The sequence below is a fragment of the Siphateles boraxobius genome, unplaced genomic scaffold (assembly GCF_051911475.1).
Source record: "Siphateles boraxobius isolate OS27281-9 unplaced genomic scaffold, OSU_SipBor_1 9, whole genome shotgun sequence".
NCBI lineage: Eukaryota > Metazoa > Chordata > Actinopteri > Cypriniformes > Leuciscidae > Siphateles > Siphateles boraxobius.
Window position 1 is genome coordinate 23,361,395 of NW_027509219.1, and position 14,438 is coordinate 23,375,832.

Sequence of the window (14,438 nt, forward strand, 5' to 3'; positions counted from 1 at the left end):
TTACTACATACTTCTAAAGGAATTACTAATTATTTTAAGCTTTTGAGGTTTTTGGTGAAGTTTTAAATAGTAATTCCCATAGAAGTATGTAGTAACACTTTAGTCATTGCTAGTTAGTTACCTTGATCTTTACTTTAGAATACGGATCCAGTTATTGATTAATTAATAGTGAACTACCACTTTCATCTGTGTGCTATTACTTACTAATTTGTTAATCAGAATTTCTTGTTAGTTAATAGTAGTTACTAGATTGTTAATATTGTGTTACTCATTTGTTCCTGTGTAGTTATTCATTAACGAAGGAACCGAATTCTAAAGTGTTACCCAAACAGTGAAACTCCTCATTATTTCCAATAATTCCAAATTATTGTTAATTTAATTCTGCAAACATAATCCCAAACAATAAGGTGGAGATCCATGGTTTGATTTTTTCGAAATAAATTGCTGAAGGTTTGATTGGCAGATTTAGTCACAGACAGCACAAGCACAAGTGGCTTGTGAAGCAACTGAAGGAACAGACTGGCTGAATGAGCATGTAAACAAAATATCGCTGTGGAGATCGCTAAACTCCCGTGCATACAACGCTAGTGTTGACTTGACGCAAATGTCAAAAAATAAAAAGGCGTTTTCAGAATATATAATGAGCAGGCAAATATCGCAATGATTATTTAAAATTAACCGAGAGATGCAGATATCTTTATTGTGATTAAAATACGGTTAATCGTGCAGCCCTACATTCCACAGTCATTCGCTGGGCTTGGTTACAATAAAAGCTGTTTTTGGATTAACAAGGAAGTCTTCAGTTCTGAAACTTACTGGATATAGTATGGTGACCTCTTAAATTGTATTTCTCAATTCATACATAGAGTTCTGTCAAGACCACTATCGTCAAATCCGATTGACCATTAGCATACAGTTAGGATTGCCGGTATGGTTCTGTTCTGCAAGAACTCCCTGCGCATCCATGCAGCCTAGCATGGATAAGAGCAGGGAGAGCAGCAATAACACCCCATAGGGTAGACAGAACAGAACCAACATGAATGTATTGCAGATATCATTAATTAATTTTAATGTACAACATAATTAGGGAATTTTAGTCTGAGAAACGTGATAGCTGTTGATAATACTGAGGAGCTTGTATATGTATACATTGATAGGCGTCGTATTCCTATAGATGAGAGTCAGCTGATGCGAGTTGACTAACGTGACCTACCAGAACTGACGCTATGCTTAATGCTCGCTATTGTCAACGGGACTGTTCTATTTTGCTTGAAATCTATTTCTACAAATATTATCATGTTCATGTTCAATGTTTCCTGCATAATTAATTAGCACAGCTGCTGTAAATATATTTGGTCTCAATGTATAAGTCAAAATACAGACCAATCCCGTCCTAGTATGGCTAAAGAAGACTTTCTGGTAGATTAAAATGAATGAAGAGAATGTAGCAGTCACATCGCAGTACTAGCGTTCATGTGATCACAGTCCCGTTACCCTGCAGACAGGCATCAGCTGAATCACGTTGCTGTACAATAGTGTGCAGACGTGACTGTTTGCTCTGTGCTTATTGTGTAAATTAACATTTTTGATTAGACGTGATCAGTGAGCTTTAAGCTTCAGTTTTCCTGTGGCATTATTTTGAATCCTGACTTGCTTTGAGGTTAATTTTACAACCTTGTAAAGTGTGGGGAGTAAATGCTGCATAATTCATAATGGGATGATGGAATTAAAAGAGAAGCTCATTTGTTGATCAAAATGATCCATGTATCACACTTTTTAGCAACTTGTTAAAACTATAAATTGCAGCACTATCTTTTGCACTCTGAATTATTATTATTATTATTTATTAATGATAGCAGGTACTTAAATCTGTGTGTGCTTGCCTCATTAAAGTAAGCCTTCATCATTTTGTATTTTTAGCAACATGCAATTTTGTATTTTGACCACAGGGGGCAATAGAGAGGCCAACGTTTTGCAACCTTTAATTTCTACTCTCAAACTATAGCCTGCTGGTTATTTCAAAAGGTTTTCATATTAAATAATTAACATTAAAATATTTATAAAATTATACATTTAAATGTTTATTTTAAAAAATATTCTGTTTTCTTTTGTATAATCAATTTTAGTGCTGTGTTGGTTAAATGTCCAATCAATTTCCAAGCAAATCTAGTTAACAACCGCTGATATGAATAGTTTCATGTTAGTTAAAACACAAATACTGAATGATCTGTATTAATTGTGTGAACCACTATAAAGGAGGTCAAGTTGCTGTGAATGATGACGGCTGTATTCAGCACAATGGACAGCTCCCACTATTCATCCTCTAGCTGGGACAGCTTCCTGAAGTTCATGCATGTAAATGTGTTTCCATCTCAATTGTTGTTGGGTCATACTTCAAGTCAGCTGTGTTTAAAGGTGTAATATGGAGGATAAAAAGATTTTTTTTAAAAAGAGTAAAGTATAGACTCATATGCTGTCATTACTTATGGTCCACTAGAAGTGTGCGGTGGTGTTTGTGTCTACAGAGACACTACCCTGTGTCTGTATTTTCATGTTTTCTTTTTGCTGTTTCTGCTGCAACCTTTGGCCTGTGGATGTGTCGCTTCTCCAGCCAATAACAATGGGCGGTGAAGGTGAGGGTGGGAAGTTGTCGTATCTCAACACAAAAACAGTTCACCGATGTTGCTATTGAATTGTTGACTGCTATCTGTAACTCGACAGATTACTGGCCATTGTAATTACGTTTTCATGATGACACGTAATTATCGTCTATTAGCAAGCTAGACTGAAGATGGCTAAACTCACTCGCATATTACAGTCAGCCACTCATCTAACTATTAGCAGTTTGGTAGTAAAAAAGTTTGGTATCAGTAAGATTTTTTCTTAATAGAAATATTTTTTTTTTAACAAGGATGCATTAAATTGATCAAATGTGATAGAACATCATAGAGAAAGTAGAGAACAGTACGTCAGTAGAGAAAGGCATATAGTTCATCATAACATAGTAATATACGTTATTTATATTACCAATGTACCTGATTTTTCATATTAAGGCGAGACACTACAGGTGAATAGGGTAATTTTTTTAACTAGCAGATATCACCATGAAACTTTGTCAGTTGATTACCTACATTAAGATGAGAAAAAAATGTATTACAAGTTTTCTGTAATTTAATGTTTAAATATGCAAATGAGGCATTGTCTAATTAAATATGCACTATTTTGAATATATTTTAAAAAACAAAATCTGAGTATTGGACAAAGCCAGGTTCAAAATTATTTTTTCATTGTGTTCACATATTAGATGGGGAAAAAATTACTGAGGGATTTATGGATATATACTTTTGTTATCCTGTAAATCAGAATATACTGCCAATTGCCTTAAATTATTTTCACCATGTTTTTTGGAATAAAATGTTATATAAATCAGGCTAGGAATAATATATTTACAAATCCCTCTGTAAATGTCTTCATAATATAACTAGGTACAAGACTGGAAAGTTTGGTGTATATAGGTGTTATTGAAGTGGAGATTTCGGACTTGGAGTATGAGAGAAAAGTCATTTTGAGAAAACGGGCGTTAAAGATTTAGCATCAGCCAATGAGATTGCGCATTTAGAGTAAAATCCCCCCTTTTACTTTCACGATTGGTTGCTGATAAAAAGGAAATTACCATATTTGGATCCGGCAGTATTGTACAGGAGAGAGAGAGCTTTCTAACGGTGTGTGTGATGACAGGGTGCAGATCGCAATCGCGGAGCAGAGGTATGATTTATAACGACAACTTTTGATGAATTTATGAGAAATCTACAGACGCAAACGGACAAAGTGTAGTAAAATAAAGACTTAAATGTGTATTTTGGACTTTTTTTCGCCACAAGTCTGAAAGAAGACGTTATTGAAGACAAATATCCCAAAATTTCAAAATTGACCAGTGAAAAAAACAATGTTTTTGCCTGGTGTCTCACCTTAACAGAAAAATATACTGATAACCTGGCTTCTCTTGAGACTCCCCTATTTCAGAGCAGTCATAGTTAATGAAATGCTTAAGCCCGCTCGCTCTGATGTGATTGGTTACAACAAGATAGTTTGTGACACCAGAAACACTGTTGATTTCAAACCGTGTTTTTGAGACTGTCTTTGATTCACTGCAGTTTTTAAGGAGATACTTAAAATACTCAGCAATGGTGTTGACTTATGAATTTGCACATTTGTCTTAAAGCACATTAAAAACACCACATAGATATATAAACAACATAAGAAACTTGATTTTCACCACAGGGGGTCTTTCAAATAATATTAGCTCTAATGTTTATGTGTGTACTTGTGTATGTTTATATTGAATATGGGGATATATGATGCTACAAACCCCTCAGAGGTACTGTGATCCCTCCCATCTTGCGCCAAATCCTGTAAGACAGTGTGAAACCTCGGTCGCCAAGGCAACGCCACTCTTCACTCTGGCTCACAGCAACCCCTCCCACATCTGTTTCTCAGCAACCGTCACCAAGCAACTCTCTCCACTCATCCCCGCCTCCCTCTCCCCTTCTCTGAGTCTGCCTCTTCCAGAGAGAGTGACAGCATGGAGAAGGAGGAATAAAGGGTGGAAGCAGTGAAGAAAGAGAGATAATGATTAAAAAAGAGAGAGAGGCGGCAGTATACTTACAAAGAGATGAGAAGGAGATGGAGAAAGACAAATGATGAGCAAGAGATAAGTAAACCGGATTACAGTAATGGACAAATAGAGAGTAAAGCGAGAATAATAAATGCTGTGAAATAATGAAGTAGGAACAGACAGGGTTTAAAGTGTCATGCTTTATTATTTATGGAATAAGATTGTGAAAACATCTCCCGGTCACCATTCACTCCAAAATCAAACGGAAAAATAACGGAAATTATATGTATGATGAATTATATTTTGAAAAGACTGCATGGCTGCATTTATTTGTTCAAAAATACAGTAAAAACTGTAATAATTTCAAATGGAATTTATTCCTGTAATGGCAAAGCTGAATTTTCAGCTTCATTAATCAATTCAATTCAATTCAAATTTACTTGTATAGCGCTTTCCACAATACATATTGTTTCAAAGCAGCTTTACAGAAAGTGCTTACTCCAGTCTTCAGTGTCACATGATCCTTCAGAAATCATTCTCATATGCTGATTGGATGCTTAAGACACATTTCCTATTATTATCAATGTTAAAAACAGCTGTGCTGCATAATATTTTTGTGGAAACGGTGATATCTTTAGATGAACTTAGATGAATAAAGAGTTCAAAAGAACAGCATTTATCTAATCACATGTAACATATTAAATGTCTTTACTGTCACTTTTGATAAAAAAAAGACCAACCACAGACTTTGAACAGTATAGTTTATATGTGCTTAATTGTCATTAAAATAATTTCACAATGTTAGGCCAGGATTTTTTTTTTCTGGTTGCTCTCTCTTTTTCTCTTTATTATTTCTTGAGTTGTCAGGTTCTGATGTGTACACTATTATAAAAATATGATGTTAATGTTTTCATCAGTGTTAATTATGCAGAAATCATAATCTAAAGTGATGTCTCCATTCCTCTCAGCTGGTTGAACTTGCTGCATTCTGAAGCAGAGACTTTCTGATAGCTCAAATGACCTAGTTAGACTTTATTAATATTGCAGTCAGCAGCACGTTGTAGCGTTGTTCTTTGGGAATCATGAAAGGGGAAACGCGAGGAGACTGACGTTGACTCCGCCCACCACGGGAGGCCGATAGAGCACAGTCATGAAGCATCATGTCTGTCCAATCATGTGGAGATACGCATCACGTGGTGCCCTGGAGACATTAAAATATACTGAGTGTTGCATGAGTAGTAGCTCAAAGCAGATTTAGATGATGTGGGTCTACAGGTTTTCAGCAGGATGGTTTGAACAACATTTGTATTATGCAATATACAACTCATCAATGTGTGCAGAGTATGGTGACACTTCATACTGTACACCTAGAATGAGAGCATTTGTGGTGATGTGTTTTCAGTTTGAAAGCATGAAACTTAGCTGTGCATATGAGCTCTGTTCGTTTTTGTAAAACGAAGCATGACTGTATTTTGTTTGCCATCGCAAGAGGGTGAGAAAGAGAAGGTGATTGTGCAATCATCCAGCATGTTGACCAAAAATTCTGTCATTAATTACTCACCCTCATGTCATCCCAAACCCGTAACACTTTCGTTCATCTTCGGAGCACAAGTGAAGATATTTTTGGGTGAAATCTGTGAGATTTCTGTCCCTCCATAGACAGCTACACAACTGAGCGGTTTAGTCCGAATTTTCTTAGAATACACGATCGCTTTATTTGATGAACAGATTGAATTTAGGCTTTTATTCACATATAAACATTCTCACACATTAGTTGTGGTAAACTGAAGCTCAAACATGTTTACTTGACTTGCGAGAACCAATGAGCTTCATTCTCGTGTGTTACGCAGCACGTCTGAGAACCAATGAGGTTTGTTCTCACGCATCAAGCAGGTTCAGATGAGCTTCTGTTCACTGATCAATGTTTATATGTGAATAAAATTCAATCTGTTTATCATAAAAAGCGATCACGTCTCTACAGAAAATTTGGACAATGCCGCTCAATTCAAATGGATACTTTTTCAATCTCTTTATGAACTCTTTGAAGCATCAAAGTTATAGTTGTGTAGGCTGTCAATGGAGAGAAAGTTCTCAGATTACATCAAAAAGATCTTCAGTTGTGTTCCAAAGATGATAGAAAGTCTTACGGGTTTGGAACGACATGATTTGTCAGTCAACGGGTAAGTAATTAATAACATAATTTTTGGGTAAACTATCCCTTTAAATTCATCCACTGACAATTTTAATTGAAAATATAGCCTATATATACTGAAAAAGTTTGGAAAAAATGTTCACTCAGAAATTGCTAGTGAATTTCAAAATTAATTTGAAAGAAATGGCAAGTGACCCATTGAATTAAACATGAAATTTTGAAGTTGAAAGACTTAAAAAAAAAAACATTTTTTACAATACAGTTGGCAAAAACATCTTAAGAACATCAGAGAAGCCAGCACATCCAACACTATTTATGTATTGTTATCGATGCCCTTACTGTTTATTATGCTGCATTTTAGCAATTGTGGACAGGAATTTAGCTAACTCATCAATTCTCATTCATGTTCTTAAAAATAACATGCAAGAGTGTGTTGAATGGCAAAATGTAGGTCATGAGACTCTTACAAATGTAGGCCATAATTTTAGTTTCTAATTTTAAATGTTTATGAAAAAAAAACTAGAATTCCCCTAGAATTAATTTGGTTAGGACATGCACTGATTTAAATTAATAAATTACATTTTAACAGTTAAGTATTTGTGAAGTAGGCTATCCACAAGGAAACAAACTTTTCCTGTCCTGGAAATCACAATTTTAATATTCCCTGGCCTGATACATCCAGGATTACCATGACCGTATGAACCCTGAAGAAAAGAGAAAGTGACACAGGAGAGATGAAGTGAGCAGCTTGTGCTGAAGAATGAGACAGATGACAAACATGGGGAGAAGGCATCAAAATGGTGGCTAATATGGTATATGATGAATTATATAAAGCTGTCCTGAGGCCAGGGAGAAAGATGGAAACAGAGAGAAAGAGAGAGAAATATCACGAATCTCCCCTGTGTTTTGATGTCCATGTGAAAGGAACAAGATGCTGAAGACGAGAAGAAAAGAGACTTGTCACAACAGAGTGGGTTGAAAAGTCTCTCTCAGCTACTTCAATGCACAAGTCCACTGACAAAACGCAAAACATTCATTAATAAATGGCAGATGTGCAAAATGAGGAGAGAAACATAGAGTGATATCCACACTATTAAATATAAAAGGTTTATTTTATTGGCATCTGTGGTTCCATGAAGACATTTAACATCCACGGTACACTTCCAATGGAATTAAAGTGGAAAAGGGTTCTTCAGATTATTAAAATGTTCTTCACTCTAGAAAAAAAAAGGTTCTTTGGGGAACCTAAAATGGTTAAAATATGGAATCATTTCACAAAAACGCCCTTTTGGAACCTTTATTTTTAAGAGTGCAATTTGAGAAGTGGCGCGAACTGAGTGATAGCATTGACCACCAGATTGACACCATATGGTTCCCCTGGACCGCGCGACGTATAGAGATGTGACTCACTCAGATTATGTCACATGACACTCTGATTGATCTTAATGGCACCGAACAGAGCCTGTCAGAAGAGTCGAAGCAATGTTGCCTGAGGTGCGGATCATGCGCTGCGAACAGGAAGCGGTTTGCCAAGCTCGGCTGGCAGACGCGTTTTCGCGCCCTTACTGCTGTGTCACGCTGGCTGCACGAGCCTGAAGAGATTCAAAGGATTGGGAGAGAGAGAGAGATGAAAGAGAGGGGGGGAGGAGGAGGAGGAGAGAGGGTGGCCAAGGATGAGAGAATGAGCTTCTCATCATCTCCTCGCTAATGACAGCACATGAAATCGCAAATCATGCCTTTTAAAGTGAATCCTACTCCGCGCGCACGCCGTGAGGGACGCTGTCAGCGCTCGAGCCAAATTAGCTATCAAATGAAATAGCGCTTGCGCATCCGGACGTGTTTCTCTCGCAACAATGTGGTGCATCAACTGTGCCTCGGATAAGACTCCAGCGATTCTTCATAACAAGCTTGTGTACTGGTAAGATGCAATGTTATGATTTTTATTTTTTTGGGTGACACGACTGGCTGAAATTGTGTGTTGTCTCGTGCTTAGTGGATTTTAATGTAAATGTTAGAGTCGTTCATTTAAATGACCCTGTTATGAAGCATCACTGGAAAAACAACGTAAAAAACGCGCAATATGCGTGCGCGCGAGTCCTCTGTTTATTGTAAATGGAAGCGCATCTCTAGCCGCAGAGAAAACGCTTGAGGCCAACGAATCAGAAGAAACCTCTAGGCTACCATTATTAGGCATAAATTATGTTATTACGTGAATACCTGTAATGTACAGAGTTATGAGCTTGTGCAACGGTCTCCGTTTTTGAATCCATGTTCTTGGCAAAGACTTGTAGGTCACAAGTTCCCTCAACACTGATGGCCCTCATTTGAAAACAAGTGTAATACTGACTCACGCTTGAATAATTTTTCATAATTTTCAATATGCTGTACTGTACATATTGACATGACTTGATATTCAAACATTTTATTGTCGAATGACATTTTTGAAACTTCCTTTGGTATTGGTATAACCTATTTGAACACAAAGGTAATTGTGTGTGGTGGCCTTTTGAAATGAGGAAGCAGAGTCCATTTTTTTGTTTGATTGTTTGTTCATTGTTAGTCTAGTGTAAATTAACCATTTTCATTTGATTTTTACAGTTTCTGGAGCCCATCTAACACGATTAACAAGAACCCAATTCTCTACTGTAAAAAATGGGATCTTAAAGAACTAGCTCTACCTGATTTAACCCATACAATTAGTTTTGTTTGTATAAATTAATGTATTAGTATTAAGTGATTATAAAACATTTGTGAATTTAATAACCATTTAGATGTTAAAATTTTTTCAATGTACATTTTATGTTTATATAAGCCTATATTTTTTTTTAGCATTTTTTACATTTAGCCAATTTGTACTACAGTACTAAGCATTTAAAAATAATTTGTGTTTTTATTAAGAGTCACCTTATTTGGACCATTATTTGTTAAAAAAAAAAAAAAACTACAGGTGTCATAATGGTCCCACATTAATTTAACTGAGCAGAAACCCTGTTCATTAAAAGCACAATATGTAAGTTTCCCCGCTAGAGGTCACTTATTCATAACAATAATAAAGGCGTAGCTGGATGACACCGTGAATGAGCGTGGAATCATGGGAGTTGTCGTCTTCACCTCCACAGCCGATGGAAAGCTATCCGACAGGCAGAAATCATGTTCATGGATGAGCTAATATATTCAAGTTTTATTAATGTTACTGTGGTGTGAAGCTGGGCAAGGCCCGAGAACCTGGGACATTTTACGTTGCTGTTTTTATTATGCTTCAGTTGGCCACTGCCGCTCTTTTCGTTTTGTTGTTTGTTTATTTTACTATTAATTTTACATTTAATGTCCACCTGCTTCTTCCCTGAACTTAACCTTTGTTATTTACGTTTGATCACTTAAATTCACATTATTATTATTTATTATTATTATTTTTTTCATTCTAATGAAATAGCCACAAGTGCTGACTTGCTGCTTATAGAAGTCACTTTATTCGACGAATTAAAGTTGTGGAGTAGCTGTTTTACTCGGTCAAAACAATCATACTAAAAATACATTTGAGTGTGTTGAAAGTTATGTTAATCTGTGTGTTCGCTCGGTGGGTGCTATGAGACACTTGTTACACATTGCCGTAAACTAGATAGATATTAGAATATCATATTTATAAAAGCTTTATAAAAGCTGAATCACTTTTGTTTCTAAATTACATGCAATTCGTTTTTTCATATATTGTATACTGTAAGGCAAAAGAAAACAAGAGATTCAAACAATAAGACTAATGATTTGTTTTCTGTCGATAAAGGTATCCAAACAGTTGCTCACCTGTCTAATAAAACACATAACATTAAAGTGTCTTTGGTGTTTCCGTTGTTTCTACGGAAGTAAAAGTCTAGGGTGAAGTGGCCATTGACAGACTACGTAAAGACACGGGCTGTTACATTAGTTAAAATTGCTGATTTCTCTGGATTTAAACATTGCTGGAAATGTAATTAATGTAAATAATAATGTAATGATAATGTAAGTACACAAGTCAACAAAATGTATAACAATGGTCTAGTGGTTTTTGGATATTTTAATCCAAAAATCTTTTTTTTTTTTTAAGTTTATATCCACTCTAATGTGACCTGAAGTGGTGATGTCTGAGTGAGTTGTTCACTCTGTAACTCTTTCATTCATTTACACCAGTATGTTCGATTTAGTTCAGTTTAGGGACTGGTTGTGAGCATGAGAGGTAGGTATTACTGACAGGTTTATCGGCCAATCATAGCATATTTAGTCATATTTGTTCTTCTTTTAATTATTGTACTGTGAATTATTTTGAGGAGGTGCTGCCTCTGTTTCTTCTTCATAAAACACCACTGTCTGAAGGAACATGCTGTGTTCCTTAATGCTTCAAACCTCTTGTTCTTACACTGGTACTATATCGGATACAGCAGCCAGATTTGAGTCCTGTCAAAAAGGCGTGATAAAACTCTTTAGTACATTGTGCAGTAAAAAAAAAAAGGCTGTGTTTTTTTTCTCTGGGCTCTCTCTCTCTCTCTCTCTCTATTTTTCAGCTGGTGGGGGGTCTTCTGAATCCGCTAGTCCTCTCGTGTGAGGGGTTTAAACGGTGCTGGAGAGATTTCAGCTGTTTTACAGGCTGCTGAGAGTTATAACACTGTCAAAGAGGCAGCGAGAGACTGAGTATGTGAGAGAGAATCGCTGTTCTTCAGCAAGTGTTCTGCCAGTAAGTTGGTCTTGTAGTTTTTTTTTCCCTCACTGTTGCCGTCATGATGGAAGGATCGAGAGGACTGTCATCCATTGCAATAAGGAATTATTTATTAAGCGCTTCATCACTCTTGTTGCATGATAGTAAATGAATGTAACCAGACGAGCAGTCTATTATTCCTGTGCAAGGCCTTCAGATTCATACTCTGACCAAGTTACTGTTTTCCAGTTTAATGCTGTATTGAATCTTTGAGAATAGTTTTAGCTTTATGAACTTTTGAACATTGAGCATAGGGGTGGGTATGCCGATAGACACGATTAACCAGTAGATATTTGTCAACCGGTAGAGATTTTGGACTATCATCTATAACACAGTTACGCTATGTGTTATGTGATGTTGCTGTGTTGCGCTGTCACGAAAGCCCATCACTTAAATATGTTTTTAAGCATCACGGTTTAAAAACAAGTGATTTTAAACAGTTGTTATGTGCAAGAAGCAGCGAAAGAAAACTCGTATCGCTAAAGCCGCAGCTCCGATCATGCGAGTACTGAACGGAGTTGTTTTTGCCGCCTTATTGGGTTTGAACAGTCAAATACACACATTTATGTGTCAAAATGCCCATCTTTACAAATATCCTCGTAAACAGTAATTTATGTCTTAAGTGACCGTGAACAGTTGAGAAAGAAAGCGCATGTATAACAGTATATTGAATCCATGCATTCGCTCTTAAAGTGACAGCAGCCTAATAAACCTGCTACAGCCTGTCATTAATGTTAATCTAACTACAAAAGACAGAAAATCTCTCACTGTTCTTGACTGAATCACTTTTGGAACTTTAATGAGAATAAATGTATATTTATTTAACATAGAGAAGACTATGCAGTGTTTTTTTAATACATTTGATTACTTCACACAATTTATGTAGTATTTCTTATTTCTAGCGCTTGAAGTATTTCAGGTAGGTCTATTTCATTTGTGTCTTTGTTCTATTAAAGTTTGTCCCGTTGCTTGTAATTTGTTTCTTTGTTCTGTTGACTGTTTACTTGTCTTCAATAAGCTTGAGTTTTTTTTCTATTAGTTTTAGTTTAATGAATTATGAAATTTCAATGGTATATTTTTTTTTATATCATAACCTTATTTAAAGCAAAAAAAGCCTTTGAGCGGTATATGAGTTCAAAAATGCTAAAGATTTCTTCTGAGCTTTGAACTCTCTCAACCTCTCTTTGTCTTTCTTACCCCCAGCTATGTGTCCCGCTGTATCAGCCTTGGTCCTTTCCTGTCTGTATAATGCATTGTATTTGAGCCACAGTCACAATTTTCATCTGCTTTATCTTTACTCACACTAATTCAGTTTTTCCTTCTGACTATATTCATGTTTTAGCTCTGCACAAAGTGTGTTTCTTATCCATGTTTATATGCACAGATTTTAGTTTTAGTTTTCTCTAATGCATCACATTAATTCCAAACACATTTATGCATATGCACATATGAAGTGGCATGTAGTTACAATGAGATGCTTGTGAGTCCTGTCAGAGAAAGAGACTGAGTCAACTGACTAAAAAAGTTAGGCTACTCAGCATTGCACCTCAGTGAATAATTGGCATGTCTTGACTTTCTAACATGTCTAAAAATATGGAAAGAAAGCTTTCTTATGTTGCTAACTTAACTTGGTGAGAGCAGTAAGTCTTGTATTAACAGTTCATGCCCATGTTAGTGTTTGAGATGTGGACTATATTGTGCACACAGATGCGAACTGAAACTGTCCTCTCTCTTTCAAGTAATGTTGGGATTCAGATTAATAATATTGAAGTGGGTTGTTTTAGGGGTTCATGTGAATCAACCTGTGCAGAAACTATTGACTGATTCATCCGAGTCCTTTTGCACACATGATTGAATTTAACATTTTTGTCTAAATATATTTAGTTAAATGCTCCGGTTTCAGAATTTGTCTAAATAATTCATTTTCAAATTTATAAGTTATAAAATGGTAAATTATTGAACAAATTTTTGGATCAAAAGATTCAAGTTTCTAGGATGAATGAATTCAGAGTCATTAGCCGCATTTCGACTTGATCACCATATGAGGCAGAAATATATGTATATAGGATTCTAAAGGCTCAATCACATTTCTTTAGAAAAAGTGAGCATTTCTATGAATTTTCCACGAAATTAAGCGATCTCAGGAGGTTTGAGTGATCTCTCCCGTCTCACTATACTGTTGTCCTTTCAGACAGAGCAACAGAGAAAACATGAGTTATAGGAGTCAACTCGAGTGCATGTTTTTAATGACATGTATGCGGATGCATTAGTCCAGTATTAACAAAGGCTCAGGGAAGAGACAGAGAAAACATAAAACCCAATAAATACACGATTATAATCATAAATGATTTGTCTACATTCTTCAAGCAGTCTCTGGTATTTTCCATAAACAGTATTTGTATTTATTATCGCAGTGGTTGGCATAATGTAAGTAAACGTGATATTGTAGCAATATTTTTCTAAATGTTATGGATTTTAAAAAAATAAATTAATAAACTGCATTTTAAACTAATCATAGTTCTTACATCTAACATTACTTTTCCTACAGGCCTAGCATTGTAACACTTGGGAAAAAAACTAAATTTACTATAAGGTTGATATGTTGAAACCAGTGGAAACTTTGAGATGCTGGCTAGACAATATCAAAAATATAATGGTCTCATGACATGAATGAACTTCTTACCTCTTTGATTTTTTCAATGATTCTGAGATCTAAATTTTGTCTGCCAGTAACAGAGGGCGAAGTGGGGCCTTGTTTTGAACAGATTGAACCAATCATATTGAAAGAAAACAATCATGAGTAAAATGCCATGTTATTCTTACTGTTGTATATGTCTATCCTATAAAACCTGAGGTATTCTCTTTCTGGTTGAGATTCTCTGAGAATTGTTCCAGAACTCTCCTGGCCGCTGAAGTCTGTCTGGTTATTGCTGCGCAGCAAGTTA

The 14,438-nt window shown here is 35.9% G+C and overlaps 1 protein-coding gene across 11 annotated transcripts in view; it reads left to right on the top strand.

The window, feature by feature from the left end:
* iqsec2a (IQ motif and Sec7 domain ArfGEF 2a) overlaps window positions 1–14,438 on the top strand; it is a 113,067-nt gene that overhangs the window by 39,293 nt on the left and 59,336 nt on the right. The window contains exon 1 of one of the 11 annotated variants that reach the window (XM_077223999.1): window positions 8,206–8,685. The exons of the other annotated variants lie outside the window; for them this stretch is intronic. Within the exon in view, the coding sequence (XP_077080114.1) occupies window positions 8,621–8,685 (65 nt within the window). The 5' untranslated portion in view covers window positions 8,206–8,620. Of the gene's footprint in view, window positions 1–8,205; window positions 8,686–14,438 lie in introns of those variants that run through there. 11 annotated transcript variants of the gene reach the window in all.